This window comes from Desmodus rotundus, chromosome 4 (genome assembly GCF_022682495.2).
Source record: "Desmodus rotundus isolate HL8 chromosome 4, HLdesRot8A.1, whole genome shotgun sequence".
Classification (NCBI taxonomy): Eukaryota; Metazoa; Chordata; class Mammalia; order Chiroptera; family Phyllostomidae; genus Desmodus; species Desmodus rotundus.
Window position 1 is genome coordinate 65,060,746 of NC_071390.1, and position 27,059 is coordinate 65,087,804.

Consider the following 27,059-nt stretch of genomic DNA (forward strand, 5'->3'; position numbering starts at 1 on the left):
TTCCACACACCCCACACTCTTATATTCCCTCCAGAGCAGTTTGTTTTCTCTCCTGAACAGAAAGCAGAGAAACCACAGCTGAAAAACTGCAGCTTTAGCCTCAGAACATCATCAGCTTTCCAAGACGGTGAAACCCAAGTTTCTGCATTTCCATTCAGCACACACAACTATGATATTGTTAAACAGACTATTTCTTCCCAAAGCCTGAAATTCCAGTCCAGATTTGGACTGTGATGACCAGGAGCTCAGATTCCAACCCAGGCAGCCCAAGGGGGAAGAAGGATGGAGTGAACTGGGAAGATCTCTCAGGCCGGGGAGTTGTCACCTCCTCTGTCCTGCACAGTAGCACTCATTCCTTTGTGTCAGGCTACCCCACAGCCCAGTGAGAAGCTGGAAGATTGGAAGAAATGTCCAGGACAGTGGCTGTCACCCATGACCATGGGGAGGGTGGGCTCCTAAGCAGACCCGAGGTCTCAACCCAGTCAGGACTCTGTGGTGTGGCAGAGTGCATGCCAGTGTTTCATCAGTTCCTTGGGCTTGCAGAGCATCTTGGTCCAGTGCTCCAGCTCTCTGCCTCGGGCATACATGTAGGGGCCTACCACCACCCGGCCCAGCTGGAGGCTCCTTGCAGGGGAGGGAGAGCAGTGTCATTCTCTGGGGCACAGAAGCCACATCACCTCAGGCATCCTCAGTGCCCAGTCTCTTTCTCTGCCTCCCATCTCTCTCATTCATTCCTTCCCTCCAAGGAAATAGCCAGCCCCCTCCCTCTTGGAGCTTCAGCTGACAGCCCCCAAAGAGACCCTGACTTTGCCCTGGAGCTGGAGATGGCAGGGTTTGGGGGGAGGGCGTGTAGGGGAGCGATAAGCTCAGGTGAAGAGCCAGACATTCAGGGACACCCACTCTGCCCCTCATCCTCTTGCTGGGCCATCTTAAGCCTGTCTCACTTTGGAGCCAAGGGACCAGGGGCCCCTCCTTCTTTCATCAGCCCACTTATACATTCATGGGAACATTCAACAAAACTTTCACCCTCCCACTGTCACAGTGGAGAAGGTAGCTCTAGCCTAGGAGACCAGCCGGCTCTGCTTCCCTGGACGGTGACAGTGGACAGTAGGATATGGGGTAGTATGAGGGAGCTGCTGGGATAACTTTCAAGACTTGAAGGCTGTCTGAAGGCATGAGGCAATGCAGGGAACACAGTGACCCACAGCATCAGGTCACTTGGCCAAAGGCAGGCAGCCATGCTGCCTGCCAGGCTCTTGCAGTTTGCCACAGGAGGGGGTGGCCACAGTCAAACTGGAATAAAGCTGGGTGTGAATCCTAGCTCTCTCACTAGCAAGCTCTGTGTTCTTGGGCAAGTGTCTCAGCCTCTCTTAGTGCTAGTTTCCTTAGGGAACAGAACAGAAACACAGAGCCCTCCTGAGGGCCCATGCTGCCTAAATGCTCAGCAGCTCCCCAGGCCTGTTGCCCCCCCGCTGGGGTCAGGAGAAGGCTTACTGTCCCCTGCAGTGTCCTGCAGCACTGTCAGGCCGAGGATGGCAGTGTCCAGTTCTGCGGGGTTGGCCTTGAAGCTGAAGGTCTCTCTGTATACAGGGTTGGCAGAGCCCAGCACAACTGATGTCTTCTTGCACTTGACAAACTTGTTGTGGTTCATCAGGGACACTTTGACAAACACACCTGAGGGGCAGTGTAGACAGAGGACTGAGAGGCACAGGCAAGGGCCCAAGCCTCTGGCCTGTGGGAGGTCTTGGGGTGGGGGCACATGCCCACCCCGCTGCCAGGACCCCATTACTCACAGCCGCTACAGCCAAAGGGCGTTACAAGAGGAAACAGGGTTGATTAGTGTACTGCCTTAGGGTGGAGGACACACTCAGCTCCCTTCCTCTTCCTTCCTCTCTGCCTTCCGAACCACCCACAGCTTGGCTGGCCCTTGTTTACAGAGGCCTGGCACCATGCACTCATTTCTCCCAGTTGAGTGCTGGGTGCTCAGGCTCCTAGGGCCCCTTAAACACCTTTCTCATTCAGAGAGCCAAGTGTTTTGGGGTGGAGCTTAGGTGGGTTTTAGATCAGCAGTGGACCATTGAATGCCAGATTACTTAAGATGCAAAGACTCATAGGTGGCCAACAGCCAACGTTCACTTAGATGCAAAGGCACACAGGTGGCAGACAACGGTCACCTTGTTGGAGGCCCGCATAGGGGTGGGGCGTGTGCAGTGAGCCAGTGCAGGGCCTCTGCTCCTCCAGTTCCTGGGTTCTGGGAGGCTAGAGGAAGCAGAGAGCCATTAGGCCTGCCAGCCAGGGGTACTTCTTCTTCCAGAAGAGTGCCATGTTCAGGGGAACCTCCCTGGGGGAAGGAAGGTGTGGGGCCTCACTCTGGAGGAACTAGATCCCTTCATAAAAGGGTAGGTATAAGGGTGGGCAGTATGGTTCAAGGAGCCAAGACCCTGCTTTCAGAAAAGGGAGGAGCTGACTTGGTCTCAGGGTCTTAGGGGTCTTGCAGGAGGCCAAGGGGATGCAACATTGGATTCGACATAAGGAAATGGATTCTCACACCAATGTCCACTGAGGAAGGGTGCAGATCATAAGACAGTGAGTGCTCTCTGATGAGGAGTATGCAAGTAGAAACTGGATGGTCGACTGTGAGGGTTGGACTCTAACCCCAGCCCCAAGCTTACAGGGCAGGATCTGCCTTGAGGGGAAAACTTACTGACAACACCCCTGTTGTCCTGGAGCTTCAGGCCCTTGGCATGCAGCACAACCACAGTGAGGCGGCTCAGGCAGTCATTGTAGTTGAGGCAGAACTGGAGGTCGCCAAACTCCGAGGGGGCTGGAGATGCCAAGAGGAAGGCACCATGTCACACTGGCAGGTGCTGGGAGAGCCCCACTGCCTTCTTCCCTTCTCCCAATAGTTAGGCCCAGGGGACCAGGTGACATACCCACTTCATACTCATTTTCCCTCCTTTAAACCCACCCACCACTTTACAGATGGAGAAACTAAGAACTGGAGGGCTGAAGGGATCTGCCAAAGAAACCACAGTGGTGAGGACCAGAGCTGCGGCTTCAAACCCAGGTCTGGGGGATTCCAAAGCCTATTCTGAGCCATGGGTCTTTCCTGAGGGTTGGGGGAAGGCAGGTAAACATATTTTTTGGTGGTCCATTTGTAGTATTGCCTTTCACAGCTGTCTGAATGGATGTGGAATCCAAACACAGATTTTTCAAGTTGTTCTAGGTAATCTGACACCAGGGCAAAAGAACCTCCTTGCCCAGGAGTGACTCCACATACCCCTTCTAACCATGCGGCTCCACCCAGGCCCACCATCCCAAGTCACACTTGTAGGTGTGCTGGCCCACCCATGCTGGCTGCCCATGGTAGTGTGACACTCAGTGGCATATGTCTAGTGACCTTGACCTTTACCTCCAGGCTCTGAGCCTCTAGGTCTCTCCAGAAAATGTGCTGACAGTTGCCCACCAGGGTCTCATTCTTCATGGGAAACAGCATCTGGCCCAGGAGCTGGTGCTTCCTCTGCCTGTCCACATGGTACACCGAGAACCTCAGCACCCTCTGAGTGATGCTCTTGCTAGATACCTGGGGGAGATGAGGGCTAGGCTGGGGACAGGCTTGGGGACAAGAGATAGGATGATGTGCACATTGTTCTGGACGCAGGAGCTTTTGGTGAGGGGTGTCTCAACCAGAGACTTGTATACCCCAAACCCAGGCATTTTTGGGGAACTTTCACAGCAGCATGGCCAGTACAGCAGCATTCCCTCAGGAGGTGGGAGTGAGTGCCAGTCTTGCCATGTACAGTGTGGTCTGAGGACCAGCAGAATTCACTATCCTCTGGACCTTGTTAGGAATGCAGGGCCTTGGGGACCACCCCAAACCCATGAAGTTGGATCTACTGTTTCATAGGACCTCCCAGTGATTGGCCTGCATCATAGAAGTATGAGAGGCCACGCAGTAGATCCCAGGGAACCTGCCTGTCTCTGCTATCTGGGTTGGGCACCCCAACTTCCCTCTTCCTGAGACTCAGTCTCCTCATCCCGAAATAGGATAATGGTTCTTACTTTCTGGGTTGTAAAACCCAAACACAGTGTCTGACCTAGCACAGGTGGTCAATTAATATTGATTTTCTTCCCTTCCTTTTCTCCTTCTCTTCCCCCTTAAAACACAAGAGAGGGTCAGGATCAAGTTAATGCAGGGACAGGGCAGGGAAGTGATGAGCAAAGAGAAGTAAGTATGTGAGCATGATGTGTGGCCATGCTGATTAGCCAGCTTGCACACCTTGGGTCTTGCTGACCTGACAAAAATAGGTTCGCCTGTGAATTCTCACAGCCTTGGCCCCAGCAGACGGCCAGGAGCTGGGCCCCATGCCATCCCTCTTCTCAGCTCTCAGCATTGGAAGATCGCAAGAATCAGGGCTCTGGCCTCTGCAGTCACACTCTTGCTGGATGCTTACAAGCTTCTCCTTATTTTGCAGCCAGCCCGCTGCCCAGTGCTTAAAAATGCTTGTCCCTCCCTGGCTGGTATGACCCAGTGGACTGAGTGCCAGCCTGAGAACCAAAAGGTCGCAGGTTCAATTCCCAGTCAGGGCACATGCCTGGGTTATGGGCCAGGTCCCCAGTTGGGAGTGAGCAAGAGGCAACCGATCCATATATCTCTCGCACTTCGATGCTTCACTCCCTCTCTTTCTCCCACCCTTCCCCTCTCTCTAAAAATAAATAAATAAAATCTTTTAAAAAAAGTGTTTGTCTAAGGCCTCTCAGCAGCTCTTGATGGCTGGCTTTCCAAAAGGGCCCCCAGTCACCTGCTGAGGCTCCCAGGCCACTGTGAGCTTGGCTCAGTGCCCTTATAGCCAAGGCACCTCCAGACCCTGAGCCAGGCAGCCCAACATACAGCCAAGGCACTTGGGTCCTGTGCTGGCCTCTGACAGAATAGGTGAGTTTCTGTCCCCATTCCAAGAGGCCTGGAGATCTCACCCTCTGCCTTCCTTGGATATCCTTGCCAGAAACCCCATAGTGCCCCGGGGCTTTGGAGTGCTTCCTCCATGTCCCATGGGCCAGGATCTGGCATTCAGTAAGTGATTCAATAATTTTTTTTTGTCTCCTCCAGGCAGCCTGGGCAGAAGGAGCCTGGCCTTCTTTCCCCTTACTTTCCAAGTCTCTCCCTTGCCCCTGCCCCTGCCATTGGAGTTCAAGGTTCTTCAGGTCCTGACCTGAGAGGCAGGGTAAGGCAGGGCCTATGGCTCAGGGATTCTGGGGGCTGCAGGACCCTGGCTAGTATGGAATGCTGGGGTTCTCTTGCAGGATGCCTGCTCCTTCCCAGACCCTGCCTGCTCCACACACTGTACCTGGAAGATGAAGTGTTCATCAAACTGAGGGTTGGCAGTTCTGCATTTGGTGTTGGACTGGAGGAAGTGCTGTTCATCAGGCAGCAGGTGGAGCTTTACCAGTGGGCCGCAGGTCTCTGAGGGGGCTTGTAGCCACTGTGCCTTGATCAGGCCCACCAGCAGTCACTCAGCCTCCTGCTGGTATTCCACGGAGAACCATAGCCGCCCCAGGCAGCCCTCTGGGAAGTAGGTCTCACTCTTGTCTTCTGGGAACTTGTACAGCTCTGGGTTAATGGTCCCTACCACACATGCATCTCCTGCAACACAGGGGCTGGGAGGTCTGACAGGCCAGAGGGAGGCAGAGGCCTGGGGACAGCAAGCGCTGGGATTTACTGCCCTCTCCTGTCCCATCCTTTCTTTGCCGAGCCTTGACTAGATCTCTCCTGTGGCCCCTCCTGACCATACGCACCCCACTTGCTTCTCCTGACTGAATGGAGTCCCTCTCTGTAGTGCAGCTCATCCAGGAGGCCTTCTCACAGTAAGGCATTGTCCATCCAGGCCTGCTCCTTCCTGGGGCCCCCAGCAGAGGCCTCAGTATTCATTCAACTCCTACCCCTTGTGATCAGTCCCCATCCTCAGAGGTCAGGGCCTGCTTGGGGGATGGTCACAGTGCCCAGCACCTGGTCTGGCCCCTTTCTGTGGTGTCCAGAGGATGTCTCAGTGATAAGGTGTTGCCTCTTTTCTTTCTCTTCAAATTAGGAGGACCAAGGACTGGTGGTTCCTAGGAAGCCTTCAGAGCAAAAGAGGTAGGCAGAAAGCTGTGCCCAGCTCCAACCATTCTGCCCTCTCCATCATCCTGGAAGAGGACCCAGCTCAGGTCCTATACGCGGAAACACCAGGGCTCCATTTTTCAAATGCTTACTGCCTCTGTGACCTTGGGCAAGGCATGGCTAACCTTCCAAACATGTTTAAGAATGTGTAAAATGGGGTGACAGTCCCTCTCCCTACAGAGGCATGGTGAGGTCTAATTCCAAAAGGGCACATGAGGCTGTATCAGGCCCCAGCTGGGCTATAGCAGGCACTTGGTAAACTCACAAGTACCTGCAAAGAGTGGCCAACTCTGGCATCCCTGGGCCCATCCAGTCAATGTTCCAGAGCCAGGCCCTTGAGAGCAGATGGATCTGCCCTGGCCTGAGCAGACCCTGACGTCTGGGCAGGCCCTGGCGGGAGCACTACCAAGGTGGCTGCTGCTGGTGTGGGGCAGGAGCTTCAGGGCTGGGCAGAGGTCCTGTCACACCTGGGCCCATTCTCTGCTGTGCAGGGGCACCCAGTCTTGACTTTGGAGGGAAGGGGGCACCACAAATGGCACATCTGGTGGCCTGTCCAGAAGCAGGGCAATGACATATAGGTGGCAAGGGAATAGTGTGGCCTCAGAGTACTTGCCCAGAGGGGTTGAGTACCAGAGCCAAGAACTCTGTCTGCCCACAGCAGTGGCCAGTTGGAGGGGCACAGCCACTGGAGTCAGACTGCCTGGGTTTGAATGCCTGTTCTCCCACTTACTACTTATGTCTTCTGAGCCTCAGTTTTCTCAGCTGGACAATGGGCTCCATAACACCTATCTCATGGTGTGGTGAGGACTCTGGAGTTTCTTTATGATAGTTCCCAGCATGGCAAGAGCACACAGGCTGTGCTTCAGAAACAGACCTTTCCTTCCTGCCCTACTTCAAGGGAAATGCCACAGGGAGGGTACTAAGCAAGGCCAAGGGCTCTCTGGGCCCTAAATCCTGTCTCACCTGCTTGTCTGCTCCCGCCAGGCGCAGAGCTTGTGCCCCTGTAGGCTGGAGGCAGCCCTGGTCTTTGGCAGCTCCTCATAGGGAAATGTGGCACAAATCCTCTTCCAGAGACAGCAGCTCACTGTGATCAACAACAGCACCAGGAGCAGCAGCAGCAGCAGCAGACCCCCAAAGATGCCCCCAGTCACCAGGGCCACCTGCTCTGGGGGTGAAGACCAACAGGTGTGTGATGCCCCTTCACACCACTGGCTTTCTGGGGTCAGAATTTGGACAGCGGGCTTTCTGGGTCAACTGGGGAGGGGGGCTGCTGGCTGGGCTGCTGGGTGTCAACCGAAAAGCCATTTCTTTTGGGGCCCAAGTGCCCTGGGCAGCAACTTCTGGTTTCCCTTGGAAAGCAGCTGGGATTCTTGCTGAAATGAGCCACTTTCTTGTGTTTCTAAGTAGAAATTAAAGTGTCTTTTACCAGAACCTCCATTTTCCTTGGAATCCTTTCCAGGCTTGAGGTGGGCTGGGTGTGGGCACCAGGCATTTAAGGAAAGCTGAGGAAGGCCTGATGTGCTGGGTGGTGACTGACACTCAGAACCCTATCCTTTGGGGTCCTGGAACCTGCTGAGGGGCTGGACTCATGTTTGAATTCTGTAATTTTCTATAAAACCTGCTCCTTCCCTTAACTCTATCAGCATACCTTAGGGAGTCCAGGGGAGGCGCTGGAGGGGTTGTGGACCAGGATGGGGACAGTAGGTGTGAGAAACAGAGACACACAGAGGATCCTTTGCACCTGGCACCTAACTGCCACATTTTCAAGGACCTGAGAGGCTCTACCCAGCGAGCTCTGAGAGCGCTCGGACACTTGGTCTCCGGAGCAAAGAAGGGGGCCGCCTTTGGCTCACGTGCCGGCTCGTGACTTCCGGGCTCCAGACTCTGGACCACGTGGAGCGGTGAGAAAACAAGACCCCCACACCTCCTGACCCGCTACTGGCCGTGAGGGGCCGGCCTCACTCTCCACTCCATCTCGGACACCGGACACCGCTAGGGGCTGGGGGCCGGACAGGGGCTACGCCCCAGTGGGGCTGATGGGGTGGAGGAAAGTGACCTAGGGGCCGGGTAGCCGCGCTGGGCACAAAGGTGGGGAGACTAGGGCACTTCCAGCCATGGGTCTTCTCCGCCTGGCCGTCGGGGTGCGGCCCCGCGCTCGGTCTCTCTGGTCTCTGCGCCTCCCGCCGCCGCCGCCGCCGTGAGTCAGGGTATTAAGGCACCTCATGGGGCTGTAGGTGGGCATGGGGTCTGTCCCTTGACGCGCTCTGGCACTGCGGCGGCGGATGGCGGGGGCAGGGACTTGGCGCCCGGAGGCTGCAGCCCCACTCCGGTCTGGCGGTGGCCTGGGCTTAGCCCCGGAGGGGCGCGGAGCGGACCTGGCGCTCCCGGAAATCTCTGGGCTCCAGGCAGGGCAGGGCGGGCGCCTGGGACTCCTTGTGGCTGTGAACGGGGTGCGGTGCTAAGGCCACCCCTTCCAGGAGGACAGAGCCGGTGCCTTCTCCGCCTGCTTCAGATAGAAGGCTACCTGCCCTGTTACACCTGGCGGCTTGGGCAAACCCCGCCTAGGTATGCGCTTCACCTGGTACAGCTCCTTTGAGGGCTGGAGCTGCGGGCTCCAAGGGGCCTCCGGGATCCCGGGGCATAGTGCCCGGGCCCGAGCCCGGGTCCCAGCCCTATGCCGTCCGCCTGACCGCCCAGGCGTACGGTGAGTTGCTGAAGTGTCCTGGGTCGCCATCTCAGTAGACAAAATAATGAAGCGTGGAAAAAGCGTGGCTTCTGCAATCCGACCACCTGGATTCCAACTCCGGCTCCCCACGCGCTGGCTGTGCTATTTGGGCAATTTATTTCAGGTTACTTTACTCAATCAGGTTAATAATAGTACTCCCTCTAAGGTTAATGTATGTACGGGGCACTTAGAGCCGTGACTGGACAAAGGGAGAGGAGAGCAGGGCATGCCAACCCTTTTATGGTGAGTATCTAACCGAGGGTGACGTCATCGGGTCCCCTCCGCACCCTCAGAACCTATAATTATAGTAATTATTATCAGACCGCAGGGACAGCGCCAGTGGAGGCTGTGGATCCAGCCTTGGAGGAGAGGCTCGGGTAAGGCCCCTCCAGGTCCTCTGCCTGCTCCCACCGGCATGCGCCCTGAGTGGGGGATGTGCCTCCTCATGGTGCCTTCGCAGCGTCCCAGTGGAGCACTCTGGTAGGAGTGTCTGAGACCTCGAGGGGGCTGTAAGTGGGCTCAAAGGAATATATGTGTGTGGGAGGAGGGAGATTCGGTCTTGTTTTACAGCCTTGAAGGTTTCATCCAAAGACCCAGCCTGGGCCCTACTTGCAAGAGGTACCTGTGCCTGTCATAGGATGTAGAAGGCAGGGTGGACAAGAAGCAGAGCCGTCAGGTGGTGGGTGTGCTGGAGGCTCCCCCTTGCCTGAACACTGGAAGACCTGTGGAGGGCTGGGCGGTGAACTGAGGTCCCACACCGGAGCAGGGTCTGGGAACCTTTGGATGCCTGTGTGCAGAAGAAAGGTGGCCATTCTCCTTTGGGGTCTGGACTGGTGTGAGATGGTGAGAAGGCATGACCCTGCACCCAGAAACAGTCCCAGAGGAGTGGAGCCTCTCTCTCTGCTCCATCCCTAAACCGGGCTAGGAACCTGTTGTGGGCAGAACATTTCCCCCACAGGCCTTTCTCCACCTGCAAATCTGCTCTCAGGGGATGCAGTCATATTGGCTGGAGTGTCTGGAGAACCTGGGGCCCTGACCTCTGCTTCTGCTGGGCTGGCATTGGGGTGGTGTTTCAAGAAAAGGGAACAGGGTTCCCCTAAAACTTCTCTGTATTTCCCCTCAAGTCTGAGTTGGATGTCTGTATTAGTTTCCTTTGCTGCTGTAACGAATTACCACAAATTTTGTGGTTAAAAACCACAAATTTATTATCTTACCGTTATGGAAGGCAGGGCTGCATTCCTCCTGGTGGCTGGGGGAAAATCCATTCCTTTGCCTTTCCCACCTTCTCGAAGCTGCATGCAAGCGGCCCCATCCTTCACCTTCAAAGCCAGCAGCAGCATTTTCTAATCTCACTGACTCCCCATCATCTTCAAATCAACTTTTTCGGCCTCTCTCTTGTAAGGACCCATGTGATTACATGGGGCCCACCCAGATAATCCAAGGTAATCTCCCCATTTCAAAGTCCTTAACTTAATCACAGCTGCAAAGTCCCTCTTGCCATGTAAGGTAACATATTCCTAGGGTTCAGGAATTAGGACACAGGTGTCTTTGGAGCCATTATTGTGCAGACCACAGTGTTCATACAGCCCTCTGGGAGGGATGGTTTACATTCTTCTTCTGCTGCTGCCTGCAGCTCTCAGTGTAGCCCAAGGCTGGGACCAGAAGGCTAGCAAGGTCTATGTGTCCTCTGCAGGGTAACCCTTCAGTCATGATCTCCCAATCCCAAGCTGCCCTATGTGGCCTGACCACCCCTGATGGGGCATAGCACCCATCCATACCTAGCCACCTCCATGGTTGGGTCTGTACTGCACTTGGCTACTTTGGGTATGGGGTGGGGAGTAGGTACCTCTGGAAAATGGAGACTTGTGGCAAGCAAATAACTGCCAGACCCAGAGCTGCCCATCCTTCCCCAGCCCCATGTTGTGCCTTTCCAGGGCTCCCATCCAAGCAGTGGCCAAGTCCTGCCAGCTCTTCCTCCTCTGCCCATCTCCGTCACCACCAAAAGCTTCACCTGGGTCTCCATCATCCCTTACCTGGAGCAATGTGGAGCATTGTGTCAACATCCTCTCTGCTCTTCAGATTTGATCTTCCACCTGTTCTCCACCTCATGTTGCTCAGACTCCCCAACCCCAATCTCACCCTCTACCCCTGTACAGAGCTCAGTGCCTGTGGCTGCCAGCTTGTTCACTCTCTCAGACCAGGACCTCAATAAAGGGAGGGCCATGTCTTTTTTTGTCTTAATTCTCACCTGAGGTCATTTTTTCATTGATTGTAGAGAGAGAGGAAGGGAGAGAGAGGCAGAAAGGGAGAGGAGGGGGAAGAAGAGAGGGAGGGAGGCAGAGAGAGACAAAAAGAGAGAGAGACAGACATGGATATGAAAGAAAGACATCAATGGTTGCCTTCTCTTGGGCATGGAGCCCACAACCTGGCTATGTGCCCTGACCAGGAATTGAACCTGTGACCTTTCAGTCTTCTATGGGATGATGCTTCAACAAATTGAGCCACACCAACCAGGTTAGCAAGGTCATGTCTTATTCAGCTGAGCATTGCCAGTATCTGCCTCTGGGGCCACGGCTGTACTGGTGGTGGATGAAGGGCCTGTGCACTCAGGAGGAGCTGTGCTCAGGTTTCTGGCACCACCGTCCATTTGGCACACATTCAGGGCCCAGGCTTTGAGCCTGACGGGAGCTCCTTGGCCTGCTCTGGAGACCAGCTGTGGGGTCCTGCACTCACGCTGCCGGCTCTGTTTACAAGCACCTTACACATTCAGCCAGCCTGCTGCTGAGGTTGTTTTTTTTTAAATTTATATAATTCTCACCTGATGATATGTTTATTGATTTGAGGAGGAGAGGAAGATAGCCATTGATATGAGAGAAAAACATTGATCTATTGCCTCCCATAGGCGCCCTGACCAGGAATCAAACCCACAACATTTTGGTGTGTGGGATGACACTCAACAACTGAGCCACCAGGCTAGGGCCAGCCTGCTGAGTTTTGAGTCTTTTTTCCCTTCTTTGGGATATGAGAACAGGTGGAAAGAAGGAACTCATCTTTCTTGCTGCTCCTTATTGTCTGGGCATTATGACACAGGCTTGATGTACAAGATCCCATCAATCTCTGTCTCTTGTCAGCCCTGCAAGGTACGTACCACTCCCTCAGTTGAGGAAACTAAATCATAGAGGTTCCATGGCCCATCCAGTAAGTGGTATAACTGGACCTGTCACCTGGCCCCCTCATTCTTCCCTCTGCACTGACCAGCTGAGGAACCCATCCATGCAAGGCCCCAGGAGACCATTTTCTGTGGCAATGACCATAAACTAGGCCAAAAGCCATAGTCACTGTGGTCAGTCTCCTCTCTGTCCACAGTCCCACCGGGGCTCTGAGAGCAGGCTGCCTCGGAGCCGACTCCATATAGCAGAATGGCTTCCTGGTTTGCTGCTCTCTGGCTCTGCTTCCTGTTTTCAGATTTTGTTCCTTCCTGGGTCTCTGGAAGCTGGGAAATCTGGAAACATCAGTAGACATGGTTTCTTTTTTCCATGGCCAAAAGGAAGTCATATTTCCACTGGCAAAAGCATTTCCAAGGAGGATTTCAGGAAGTCCAAGTGTTTAAAGGCCTGTAAATGCCTCCAGATGATTAATAATTCAGTGCAATGGATGATTCAGGAGAAAGGCCACTTTCAATTAACCTTAAGAATCAGCCCCATCTGAGGAAGTGTCATCTCTCATCATTTAAAACAGAGGCCAGAGTAGGATAAAGACATACTGAGAAACATGGGGAAGTCTGCATTTCTCACATTTATATAAATTCCATCCTGGTCACCCCAGGTGCCTCTTTGTGAGGTGGGAAGGATTCTCCCACTCCCAGCATCATCTCTTTCCTCTGGTTTTATTAGGGTGGCTTAAGTATTAATTTCCTCTAACCCCTTTGGAGGAGCTTAGAGGAAGTATCTGTCCTTGTCCCTCACTCCCCCACACTGGCTCCAAATATATCCCATCTTGTGAACAACCACTCAGTGTCCCAGGATGGAGCTTGGGCCTCATGGTTCATTCCTGCCTCCCAGGAGTGTTCTCTGTCTTGCTGCCTGGGTCTCCCTCCTTCCTGCCCCTGCCTGCCAGCCTTTTTCTTTCATGGGACTTACATTTTCCCCTCCAGTCCACATAGTACTGGTAGAAGCCAGTCCCCTCTCTTTCCCCACATCACCAGTTCGTCTGTGTTCTGGGGCTTTGCACATGGTTCAGGGATGGGCTATGACCTAATCAGAATCAACCCTGGAATTTTTGTGGGGTTTGCAGGGCAAGAGACACCCCTTTTTCTGTGGGAATTGCTGAGCTGAGGGATGAAGCCAGTGAGGAGCAGGGAGCAGAGATGGAGGCCTGGTGCTGCTGCTGACCCTGGTCCCATGTGCTGGCAGCCACCTGTCTGTCCCTGGATGAGTTGATGAATTACCTTTTCTTCCTGCTTCCTAAGCTAGTATGTGTTTATTTCTCCCACTTGCAACTAAGAGCCTTAATTAAGGCAGGAGATGAAAGAGGGGGCAGGTTCTGTGAGACTTTTATTCTCATTTACCGGATGGAAGATGAGGGACACTGAGGTGATGAGTTGCCCAAGGACACTCAGCTAGGAGTGACTGACTGGTTTGACATCAGCTGTTCCAGCTTCTGGTGTCTTGACCACCAGGGTTGACTCTGAGCAAAAGTCAGGGACTGAGGCAAGGCTTGTCTTTTCTGAATTGTCACCTCTGGCCATGCAACAGTCTCAAGGATTGTTGGCCATTCAGGGTTATGGTCTTATCAACCAGGGTCATTGTGGCAAACAACAGTTAGTTTACTACTGAGGCTCCAATATCCACCCCACTCCTGTTACAGCTTTTCAGTTGCATCTTTTGTGAGGTGCAGCAATGTGCTCAGCCCCAGGGCTCTTTCATGCCCCCTTCGTAGATTCTGACTTGACCAGCCTTCTTTGCAGCTAGGGGTGGCTATAGGATAGTGTTTTAAACCAATGAGATACATGAGGACATCTTCCAGGGGGCTGCTGGAAAAGGCTTTTTTTTTTTTTTTTTTTTTTTAATGTGGCAAGATGTTAAATTGATGTTTTGGCCGAAACACTAAGAAGTTAGCTATCAAATTCCAAAGGGTGTTGACAGACTATGATGCAGATTTTTAAAGGTGGCTGAGAACCAGTTGGACAACTTGCCCATAGTGAGAAAGAGAAGGCTGAGAGAGTGGAGGAGAGAAAGGACTTGTGATCGTCCTTTGGTGAGGGCTGGAGTTGTGATGGGGGACCTCCACCAAGGGTGTTAGGTGGAGTAGCTACTCCCTCCCCTCAAGCCCAGAGGATGCTGGCTTCAGCAGGACCATTCTGAGAGCTTGCTTTGTGATCCCTGGAGTTTGTGAGGAAAGGGGCTGGTGGTTGTGGCTTCTGGCTTGAGATGGTGGAGAGAGAGTAGAGACAAGAGCAAGCTGTTGTGGTGTTGGGAAGTAGCTGCATTCCCTCAAATGATGGCCCAAAGGCTTGTGGACTTCAGGGACTAGATGTGCCACTTGTGGTGGGAATGTGGGCCTGAGTGTGGGGAATTGCCTCTGGCCTACTCCTAGGGGCTTGCCAGCATGTGGAATGTGTGCATATTTCTACGAGCAGAAGTGGGCCCCATGAATGAAAGGGGTGGTGCATGATCACCTCAGATTCTGACCCAAAAAACTTGTCAGAGAGCTGGTGGGACTGCCACGGAAGGTACTAGGAGGTGAACTTTCTAGGGGCTGAGGAGAAAGTAAGTGGCTTCTGATTTATTTGCTGGGGTCAAGGGAACTACAGCTCTGGAGCTGGGAGTGGGGGACTGGAAGTGGGAAAGGGAAGTTAGTCTTTAAGATACTTTTCAAAGTGTCCATGACAGCATTAAACCTCTTCCAGATCTGGAGAGTATAAAAAAGGCCATCTATGAGACCATCAAGAAAGAACTTTCTATACTGCCTTCCCTTCCCCTCTCTGTATGCTGTGACCTCAGAAGTCTGCAGGAGGCAAGGTGAGAGAGAAGAGAAGATGCTGACCACATCACTCTCTCAGACAGCAGGGGTTGCCTCGGGCCAGCCTTAGCTATGGAAGTCGGGAAGACTTAATCAACTCCAGTTTTCAGATTTGATTATCACCTGGCCTGGGCTTTCTGATGACTCAAGTCACTGTTGAGGGCAGTGGACAGAAGAAAAGTAAACTCTGTCGAATATTTCCCCATTCCAGGTGTTTGGCCTCCACAGAGAGCTCAGGGCTCTCCCATATCCTCCTCCTTTACCCCAAATAGATCATGTGATCATGGACAAGGCATGTAAAAAAATCACTGAAATTTAATTTAGTCAACCTAAATGCATAAAAGTACAGGTGGAGACACTATGCAGATATATGCAAATCACTTTATAAAATACACAAAGCCCTTCTGCTTTTTATAAGTTGCCAAGGTATTTTCTGATATTTTAAAAGCTATGCACCTTTAATGTAATTTCCTAAGAGCTGGAATTCCTCTGTTGAAATGTGGAAGAGGCATTCTTATTGAGCTTTAGTGCTCAAGGCTGAGCTTTCAATATAACAAGCAAATCAGTTAAAAGGGCTGAGCCTGTGGGGAAGGTCATTCATTGGTTACCTTCTGTGGTCAATTAAACTATTGGCCCCAAGTCCTCTCTTCCCAATACTGGTATTGTACTTCCTCATCTTTGCAACATAGTAGGGAAATATACTTCTCTACCAGTTGACTTTGGGCTTGGCCCTATGACTTTCTTGGGCCAATAGAATGTTAGTGGAGGTGAAGTGCGCAGGGGATAGAAGTGCCCTGATCTCCTGTACTTCTGTCATCAAGTAACAAGAGCATGTCCCAGGTAGCTGCTGGTTCCAGGCTAATGAGAGATCTGTGTAGCAGATACAAACTTAACTAGGAGCCCAGAGTCAATGAGCCTAGGCTATCCTAACCCACCCCAAACAACTTGCAGACATGGAAGGGAGATATTAACACTTATGGATGATTGCCATAGAGATTCTGTAAGCAGCAGGAGTTGACTGAAACACAGTCACTTTCTTGTCAATTCCTTTGGTGAGGCTAGAGTGGGGAGCTGAGCCAGGCCCACCTTTGGAGAGCTACACCCTTTCTTACCCTTCACGCTCATTGAAGTTGTGGCCCAGGATAGATGGTCTTGTCACTTCTCCTTACTAGCTGATTTTGATCTTCTCTGGACTGACTCCCGTGGTCCTGGGAGTGCTAATGTGCTGAGACCCAGGTGGTGGTAGTCTCAGGTAGTCTCTTCTCTCTTAGGAAAGAGAGAAGAAGGCTCAGGGAAGACACCTGGGGTTGTTGTAACACAGCATCCTTCATTCTTCTGCTAAACCCCTTTGTGTTCTAGGAGGGCCCTCCCTCCTCCTGTCAGTGCCATTGGCCTTGATTCTTTTGCAGCTCTGTCTGTGGGCTGCAGTGATAGGTTCAGGGAGAGGCAGGCACAGGTACTGACCACAGCCAATGAGATGCAATACCAATGCTGGTACGGAGGCAGGTGCTCTTCCTGAGGGCCTTAAATCTAACGATCATGAATGATCAGACTGATTAAGAAAGAGCTGATTGGGAACAGGATTAGCGTAACAGTTGATGCCCAGAGATGAGAGGGAGAGAGATACTGGGTCCTGGTGACAGCTGAATCAGACCATGTCTGAAGTCAGAACATCATTTGACTTTCCCTTAGATGAGTCAACAAATTCCCATTTGTACTTAGACAATTTGATTAAGTATCTGCCATTGGTAATAAAAAATTTTGCCCTGGCTGGTGGGGCTCAGTGGATCGAGTTGCTGACCTACAAACCAAACGGCTGCTGGTTCAGTTCCCAGTCAGGGCACATGACTGGGATTGGGGGCCAGGTCCCCAGTAGGGGATGCTCAAAAGGCAACCACACATTGATGTTTCTCTCCCTCTCTTTCTACCTCCCCTTCCCTCTCTCTAAAAATAAATAAATAAAATCTTTAAAACAATAAAAAAAATCTCTAATGATACAAGATTGTGTGCGTGCTTTGAATTTTCTATGACACAAACTTGTAACTCAGAGTTTCTTTACCTGTCCTTATTTTCTGGACATATACCTCTCTTCAGTTCATGTATGTGTGTATAGTTGGACATGGTAGAGAAAAGGAATTTATATAAAATGATATTGAGCCCCTGACCAAATGCCATCCCTTTGAAATAATCTACACCAAATACTTTGTTTACATTATTTTCTCATTCATTTTTCACACATATTCCTATAGTAGGTATTTTTAATCAGTTACAAATTCTTTTGACTACAATTACAGAAAACCTGACTAAATGTGACTTAAACCATAAAGAAGTTTATTGCCATATTTCGTTAACTCTAAAATGCCATTGATCGTAAAATGCACCCCATTCCACCATTTTCTTTGCATAAGAAAAAATGCTGTGAAACTATCATGAAATTTTTTTTTTTTTACTATCAAACCTGTTGTGAGATGTAACTTGATTTCAGAAGTGTTAAATGTGCAAAAGAATAATGCAGGTCTTAGAATTGGTTAGCAAGAAATTTGTAGTTAGATGGCCTCTGATTTGATTTGGAAACTCGAGATTATCACCCAAGACCTGGGCTTCTTGTGTCTTTCTGTTCCATTTTAGCATTTAAAGTTGCAAGATAGCTACTATAGCACCAAGTTTGTTGTCCTCTAATACCAAATTCAAAGGCAGAAAAAGAAGGAAGGGAACATGAGCAGGGTAAGTGCTTCTTTCCTCACTTGATTTTATTATTTTACAAGAAAATCCCCAGTACATTAGCCCTTATGTCTTATTGACCAGCTATGCTGGTTTTAAGAGAGACAAAGAAAGTGAGTGAGTATCTGACCTCAGTATTACAATGGAAAGTAAGTAAGGGAAAGAAACATCATGAATAGCTGCCTATGCCACAGAATTATTACCCCTATTTTCCAGATGAGGAAAATAAGGCTCAAAGAGCCTTAGTTATTCATCCAAGGACACATAACTAGAAATAGGCCAACCCTAGCTTTTAAGCCAGTTTTAAATAATCCAAAAGCCCATGATCTTTCCATTGCAGTGTGAATCATCTGTAGGTTAAAGATTGAACTTTGAGAAACTTCAAACACAGAGAAGGTAAGTGGTAAGGAATATGTTTGAAGTTAAGTGCCAGACAACCTATCAGTGAATCAAAGAGATAGGGGTGTACTGTTTTTGTGTAAAAAGCAGCGCAGAGATTGGCAGTTCAGGGCAAGGCAGCTGCTCATGGACTTCAAGATTCCCCGCTCCCTTATCCTCCTCTTTCACCTTCCGTTGGGGACCACTCTGTGGGGTTTCGGAGACTAGCCCCATGAGAACAAGCCCTGAAAGGGGCTAGTAAGCCTCCCTGGAAAACCAAGTAAAAAAGTAGGTGGCAAGCATGACCAGACTCTAACACCAAGGGTTCCCATGGGAATCAGTCCTGATAAATACATTGTATCCTTTGAAGCTTGCTTTGCTTTGTATAGCCCTGTTGATATAAACCAGATGTTTAAGTTCAAGGCATAAGGAGTAAACTCCTTATCTCATGAAACACGTCTTAAAGACCATCTGGCGTCAGCATGACTAACAGACCCTGACCTATGACAAATCTCTGTGTTCCTTCAATTATCTATGGATAATACCTGTTTCTGTGTGACTATAGCCTTTTGACATTGATTGATGAGCTATGCATGTATGCTGTATACACCTACACATATCATTCCCAATAAAAGCTGTTTGGGAGAAGGGTTCGGGGCATTCCCCACTAGAGGGAATTGCCACCCCTTCCCGGCAAAACAACAAAATTGTGTCTGGGACAACTTGTTCTCATCCATGGCGGCTGGGAGAGCCCCGCTGGATGGAGTTTTCCCACAACCTTCCTTATTGTGTAGATTCTGTCCTTACAGTCCCAGGATGGCTGTTGTATGTCAAGGCATCACATCTAGCTTTCCTGGGAGTGCTACTGGCGAGTCTGTCTTACATCTAAGTGGTTAAAACAAGTTCACAGGGCTACCTCTAGTTACAATAAAGTCTAGAAAGGTGAATATACTTACCTGAGTACATTATCATGCTAGACAAAACTGGGACTCTGTTAGAAAGAAAGAAGAGAGAAAAATTGTGTAGTGGTTGTCATTAGTGCAGTGTCTATTGGGCCATTATGTTTGATATTTTTCTCTTTGTGGCCCTACCTGGGGCTCAGGTGTAGTTGTGTGATTTACTTTGGCCAGCGAAATATGAGCAGAAGTGACATGTATCACTTTCTAGTGGAAACTTTAAAAATTGGTGCACAATCCTCCATGTTCTTTTCTATTGGTATGGCACTTATAAAAGCGTGTATCAAGAAGCTTCTGGTTGCCTGGGTCCCTGAGGAATCAGAGGACATATGATGAATATAAAGCATAAGTGAGAAATAGACCTTCATTTAGCTAGGCCACTGATATTTTTGTGAGGTTTGCTGTTGCAGCATAAGCTAGCTTATTCTGACACAGGTAGGTAAATAGTAGTGTCTGCTATTCAGTCTCCATGCTAGGTCATTATGGGACTAGTGAGGAGCCAAGACCTAGGCCTGAATTGGCACAAACAGTTTCCCTGGAAGCAAGGGCTGTGTTAGTAGTCTCACGGCAAGAAGTGGGAGTCCATAGTTTCCTAGGCATTAGGGGAATTGGAGCTGTCATTGATGCCATATCTTAGCCCACTGACCTAGCCACCCACCCATTGGCTAGCTCTTTAGTAGTGTCTCTATCTCTTTGTCAAGCCATAGAAATACATGCCCTGAGGATTTGCCACATTAGCCATGCATCCTAGCTTCCCTCTTACAGTAACAGAAACTATGTCCCCTCTTCCATCGGATGCAATCTGCCCTGCTCTCCCCTGGTTAATGGGTAGGGCAGGATGGAAAATAGGCCAATCAAATGCTGTCATTCTGAAACTTAAATCTTTGGTGAGATAATCCAGATGAATTGGAAACTGATAGAAATTTGTTCACCCTACTGATGGTACTCAGAAGAGATCATCCATTAAGTCCTCCTATCTAGGTCCTCAGAGCTTCATTCAGTGTAGTTCTTTCTGGTCTCTCTTGAAAGGACCTCACATCATCCAGAGATTCCAGACCTGGAGCTGGATGAAGCAACTGATTGAGAATCTACATCCTCTGTTTTCTTCTGATGCAGTAGGATGAGTAGAATTTGGTGGTATATAGTATAACTGCATTACTTTAAGCAAGAACATTTTAACAAGCATGTTTATTGGAGGAAGAATAAGTGTGGAAGTTGGGCAGCCAAAGGTTCAGATTACAGTGAACATTTCTTGTTTTTTCCCATCCAGAATCAATCCTTGCTGCTTCTGGTGACAAAGCCTTTGTCTTCCTTTATTCTTAGACAATGCCACAAGGTGGGCTGACTTCTCCTTAACTCCAGAGGTAGGCTTGATCCAGAGCTGGCCAGTCAGAGCATTGTGTTCCTTAGGCCACAGTGATGGGAGAAGAGCTGGGAAGTGACTCACATTAGTTTACTGAGACCCAAACCTACAATTTGGGGGGAAATGTGGAGAGTGTTTTTAACAATAATAGCAAATGCAGTAACTTGGCATTGTTCTCAACTCCTTACACTCTTCTCCATGGACTTATAGCTGTGAGGATATAATCTGGGTGCTGGTGAGAGCCAACTCTATATGGAAAATCTATCTAAAAGAGATGAAGAGGTGCCACATTCTGACGACATCACTTAAGCCTGTGGATCCAGCCAAGCCTGACTGCCTTAAATTCTTGACTTATAAGAGCACTTTTGGTGCTTCAGCCAAATTGAGTTTGAGTTGCCTCTTGAAGTAAAAAAAAGTACTGGCTAATATATTTCTAAAATATATTAGATGTATATATATTAGATGTAAAATATATTACATATGTAGATGTAAAAGACATATCAGTATTGGTACCTGCCTGCCCACACTCCAAAAGAGAAGACAGCCGGTAGGTGGACCTGTTTTAGACCATGTGACCATTGTATGGGAGACAGCACCTGAACCAGGACTTGTGGGTTTTCCTCGGGCATTAAGGATGACCTATGCCTATCAAATTCCTCTTGTTTGAACTGTGAGTCAGAAAAATGGCAGAAGCGAGGCAGCTAGCTGCAGGGGAAGTGAGAAGGATGCATTAAGACAGCAATTTTCAACCTTTTTAAAATCTCATGGCATGTATAAATTAATTACTAAAATTCTGTGGCACACTGAAAAATATATTTCATTTTTTGCTGAATCTGACAAAAAATAGGTATAATTTTGATTCATTCACACTGGATGGCTATTGTTACGTTGACTATTGTCATTTTTTTAATATGACAATCTAAGAGGTCAGTGCCCTTGACTAAATCAGGTATTGCATGTTCGAAAAATTCTTGCAGCACACCAACTGAAAATCGCTGCATTAAGAAATGCCTCCAGGAGATGCTGGGGCCTTGGTGATTCAAGGTATTCAAGTAGCAGAAATTCTGTGCCAGTAGAGGGTGCTAGTTGGTAGAAAGAGCCTAGTAGAGGAAACTCAGGAGTGAGATGGTGCACCTTGCTCCGGGAAGGAAGTGATGCAACAATGTATATTTCTGGATCTATCTCACTTGTTCCTGAGAACTTTTCAATTATGGTTCAAATCCCCATTTATTCTGATAAATCAATTTTTTTCCCCAAGCAAGCTTCAGGTGGTCTCTGGCTTGCCTTGCAAGACTCAACTCAGGCATCTGCCTTCCTCGTTGCCTCCACAATACTTCAGGCTTGGCTGAAGACTATCACTGGGGCTGCTTTTGGTAGCAATAGATGGAAATTGAACCTGAACTGGTTTTAGCAAAAAGGATGTTTGTTGGCTTCCTTAGTTGAGAAGTCAAAGGATGAGACCAGCCTTAGCCTTAACTGGATGCAAGGCTTGGATATATACTCTGGACCTGTCTTCTCCCACATCCTCATTTCGTTACCCTCTGTGCCAGCTCCAGTACCAGGCTTTGTGTAAGACAGTGGCTTCAGTCCCCACATCTCATTCTGGAAAACAGTGAGTTTCCTTCTCAGGACTCTCAGAGAAATTCTTTACTGAATGTCATTGGCTCTGTGTGATACATGCTTATTCTGAACAATCTCTGTGGCCAGGGTAATGTGAGGCAATGATTGGTTTACTCCTCCTCTGAGACTCACCCAAAGCACATTGGTATAGAGGAGAGAGGGTGAGTAATTTTTAGAATATAGGTTGAGCTGCTGGAAGAGAGACTTTAAATAAGATAGGCTTAAGCAATATAGAAGTTTCTTTTTCATCTGTCCACAGGTAAGCAGCCTGGGAGCCCAGGTTTTTCCTACATTGTTGCTTAACTATCCCTAGGTATTTTGTGTGCATGGGTTTTGAGATGTTTCACCATCTCTGCTACCTAGCAGATGGAAACAGAAAAGAGGAAAGAGGAGGGCTTACCCCTTCTAGTTAAAGGCATCACCTCTGCCTGCTTCAGTCCTGCTGGTCAGTTACTTGCCCAGTCATAGCTTCCAGGAAGATGAGGAAATAGTCTTTTTTCTGGATTTCTATATCTCCAGATGAAAAACAGAGGTTCTTTAGACACAGAAGGAAATCATGACCAGTGGGAACCATTAGCAGTCTTAGTCCCAGTCTATTCCTTTAGCCAATCAAATATCTGTGTTCCCTGCCCATTCTTCCAAAGCTTTGAAAGCCCTCTCCCTGGGCAAGGCAACCCCAAAAGATACTAACTGGCTTAACACCATGACTTCATGCCGACCAGGGGAAAGGGAAAGGGCGAGGCACATTTCTTCTGAAGGGCACCACTGAGAAACTGCATGCATCACTTTTGACATCTCACTGGACAGAGCTAGTCACATGGCATGGCTGGCTGCCCAGTGTCCAGACAATGTTATCTCTGTTCTGAGTAGGCATGGTTCTCAGCTAGAGGAGTTCTATTATTCCAAAGGAGAGATTATGAACTGGGGTACAACTAGCTGTCTCTGTCTTGGGGTGATTCCCCAAATGAAAGGGGGGATGGATTGTGGAGAGCTAAAAAGCAACAGATGTCTATTATAATTACTCTCCTTTGTGTGCTGCAGCCCCTCTGTCTCTAATCACTCTGATCTAATTGTCTATTGTCATTGCTGTCCCTGAATCCCTCAACACACAGGCCTTGAGGTCAAAGCATGTCTGATTCAGCATGTATTCCAAGCTCATAGCCTAGGACTGGCACTTATTAGGGACTCATAAAATATTTGTGGAGGAAACAGATGGTAATGGGTGTTCCAGGATAAACTGAATCTGTCTCTCTCTCTCTCAATCTCTCAATCTCTCTCTGTCTCTGTGAGCATCTATTAAATGCCAGGTCCTGGGAAGTCAGAGTCTTTTTCTCTCAAGGATCTTATGACTAGAGGAGTCTCTCACACTCTGGCAACTTTTTGGTCTGAAAAACAGATATTGTTCAACTAGTTGAAGCTCTCTGTTCCTGAGGCATTGATGACACACTGACACATTGAATGTTCAATGTCTCCTTTTCAGAGATTCCCAGGCATGCTTCTTCCAGTGGTCATCTGTGTTTTGGGCCAGCTCATTGTTGTTTTACCAATGAGCATCTAGCAACAGCATCTTGTCATTCTACCACTCTGTGAGTCTGGAGGGACTGTCAGTTTTAGTACAGTGCCTCCATACTCCCAGGAGGAGCACATTGTCAAGCAGGGTCAGCAAGATTTCATCTGTGAGTCCAGAAATGTGAAGATGTGGATATGGGGCTGCCAACAACCTTGCTTCCCAAGAGGAGAGAGACTGTGTAAGGATAAATTTAATCTAGGGGGAGTCAGAAGGAAGAAGTGAGACAGAGCCTAGGCCACATCACATGAGCCTTTAGCTCTAGCAATGCCCAAAGCTGGAGTTAAAAAATTCTCTCATTAGCCTAAACTATACAATTTCAGCCCTTTCATCCAGCCTTCAAATCTGATAAACTATTGGTTAATAGGCATGCCAGTTAACTTAAAGACAGCTGGGAAGCAATCTGATTCAGAATTTTTCTAGATTGTTATGATTTTCCTATTCTTTTTCAAGTTGCCTTTCTCACACTTAGAAATGTAACTGACAGCAGTTTTTGTGACTCACTTTCCAAAACATTTAACCTAGTTTTTGCAGGAACAAAACTTTCTTTTTGTATTCATATTCCATCAGGTTATGTGCTATTTAATTAAATTTCATAGTTACAACATGTACACTTGGAATAAGTAACTTTCATACAACTGACTCAGCTGACTCTTGGTAAGCCAGCTACTCAACAGGTGAAATCGGCAGTGTCCAGCTAGCTCTAGTGTATCTTCCGGGCTATCAGCATCTGGAAGGCTATGGCCTTGACTCTTCCCTTCTCTCACTTACAGCTGTGAGTCCTGATTAAAACTTGTTTTTCTTTGGTGAAGATTCTTCCTGGGAGATATCATAGCTGGTCACAAATATTGTGTAGGCCCCAATATTGTTTGGCCAACAGGCCCTTCTACTTTCTGCAGTGACTGTTTCAAATGTCTTCCCCTTTACTCATCCCGACAAACTTCTATCTTCCCCTTTCTGTCTCAGCACATGAGCTTGCCTCTTATTTCACAGACAGAACAGGAATCATCAAACTTCAATTTCTAAACCCATTAAGTTACCTAGGACTGCTCCTGTCATTTCCTCCTGCTTCATGGAAAAGCCGCCCCTACTCCTATTTCACATGTTCAGGATCCCAGCCCAAGGACCTTATGCCAGTAGTAGTTCCCACTCTTTTCAGTTCTTTGTCCATTTCCTCTCTATGGGTCCTTCTCCCTGCTGTCAAATATGCTCAACTTGTTACAATGTGCAGTGGATCTATCTGTGTCTGGCCACCCAGCTTCCATTCCCTCTTCTGGGTGAAACATCTTGTATGTGTGGTCCTTCTGGACTGTAGGTGCTCCTAGAGAGACTCATTTGGCCAGCTATTCCTCTCACACTCCAAGGACAGAGGGCTCATGGTTGTAGCTCAGCCAAGTGAGCTCTTGCTCCCCTGGGACTTTGAAACTTTGCCCGAGAGGCACACAAAGGACAAAGAACTAGAATCCTTCTTTCTGTGGTGGTGCAGGGCGGGACTGTGGATTGGCTCCTGCTGTTGAAGAGCTGCTGTCTCAAGGAAACTGGCTCCTGTCTGAAAGGACTGAGGCAAACTCTCCAGTATTAGCTTCTATTCTGAGCTCCTTGCTGTCTTCCAACACATTCCCTTTTTGCTTAACTTATCCAGAGTTGTTTTCTGTTGCTTGAAATCAAGAAATACTACTACATGATGCACCCTATTAAGAAACAAACCATAAAGAGAACCAAAACCAAAAAATTTCTCTCTTGACTCCACATCCATTTCCAAGTCACACCTTTCTTTCTTCTCCCCTTTATGTCTATGCCTAAAAGAGTTGTCTGCACCTGCGCTGTCTGTGGTTCTCTCCTCTGACTCATCCTTTCATCTGGCTTCTGCTCCTATCTCCTCACTGAAGCTGCTTGCTCTAAGTGGCCTGGGTCACAGCAATGTCTTAGTTTCCCTCTTTCTTTTCTGGCTGCTCCTTCTCATCCTTTGCCACTTGGTTACTCACAGTGGGGTACTAGAACCTTTTCTCCACAGTCTCCCTGAAAACCTTATCCACTCCTGTGACTTCAGGGACCTCTGTGCCCGTGATGCCCAGACCTCCTAGGAAACTCCAGTCCTGTATGTTCAACTTGCGTGTCCAGCTGGTGTGTCTTCCATCCCACTGCTCACCCACTGAACTCCCGAGTGCACCGTATTTGCTCCTCTTCTGTCAGGGTTCCAAGTCTCAGGAAATGGCACTTGGCTAGAGCCTCCTCTTTCTACCAAAGCAACCAACAAAACCCACTCCCACACCATGCAGTCCTGGCTTATATCCCCAGAACCTGACTTAGGAGGAGCCCGATAAATTTCTGATTAAATGACATAGCAGCAAGAACACTCTACAGAACACTTCCATAAACCCCATCTTCAGCACAGCCCTGTGAGGCAAGTATAATTATTGCCACTGCAGACGAGGAAACCGATACCCAGAGGTATGGACAGTATCAACTTGGTGTGGGACTGAAGATCAAGTGAATGGGGGTGGGGGGAGTTGGGATTGCAATTTATGTCTGGCTCCCCATCCTGGGCTCTCCCTGAGTGGACAGAGGGAACTTCCTTGACAAATGGAAGGAGAGGACCAACTGGACAAGAGGCCAAGACCAGGGTGATGCTCAGAGACCCTGAGGGCAGGTCCAGCCACAATGTATCTGCAGGCATCTAGTGTGGTAGACATTTGTTGACACCCAGCTCCAAGCAGGCCTCCTTGAAACACTTGAGGTAAGGGGCTTGGAGCATCCTCAGGTGCTCAGGGAGCTGGAAGCCCCAGGTTTCAGTCTTGGATCTGACACCAACTCTATGTAATCCTATGTAGCTCATCCCTTCTTGGTGCTAAGTTGACTTCCCTAGAAAGAGACTATGAGTAGGACTTCTGAGATGTGGAAGGACAGGCCCTAATCCTGGGCAACAATGTGTGGTGGCCTCAGCAAACAAATCCCACATTTGCCCCCTTTGGCCAGGATCCCCCTGCCAGGCTGTGTGGTGGGAGACCAAGGCCTGGAGCCTCTGCTTGGACCCCTCTGCTGGCTTCCAGTGCTCGGTCCCCCAGGGCAGCCATCTGCCAGGCTCTGCAATTGTGCCCTAAGACACCACTGGAAAGGGTCTTCCTGAGCAGAAGCCCATCCACTTCACCAATGACTGAGTCCCCAACTTAAGGTGGTAACTGACCAGGGTGGGGAGAAGTAGAGAAGGTAGGACCAAGACTTCCAGGTCTTAAGAAGCAGGATCTCAGGCTAGGGGGAGTGGGCTGTGGTGCCTGTGGTTAAAGGCCAGGCAGGGAAGCATGAGGGCATGACCCACAGGGCCAAATGCTGTGCCTGACATAGTACCATCTGTTGTGTTCTTGGGCCCATGTGGCAAACTGATGAAGGGCAGCTCAGAGCTATAGACAGGAGCACTAAGACTGAGAGGGGCTGCACACGCACAGAACACACCAAGGCACAGGGTGGCTGGGTGCTGGGTCAGAGCTCCACCTGTGGTATTATACCTCATAACCCCCCAACCCCTGTCTGGGGCTATGTGCCAGGTTAGCAGGGCT

General features: G+C 49.4%; 1 protein-coding gene across 1 annotated transcript; it reads right to left on the reverse strand.

The window, feature by feature from the left end:
- Positions 1–482: 482 nt before the first annotated feature.
- Positions 483–10,219, reverse strand: LOC112305388 (synaptotagmin-15-like). The gene is given in 10 exon segments (XM_053923451.1): positions 483–621; positions 1,491–1,674; positions 2,705–2,824; positions 3,349–3,583; positions 5,346–5,641; positions 6,561–6,703; positions 7,118–7,319; positions 8,261–8,501; positions 8,679–8,981; positions 10,094–10,219. Coding segments are annotated over 10 exon segments (1,989 nt in total).
- Between the last annotated feature and the right edge of the window lie 16,840 nt (positions 10,220–27,059).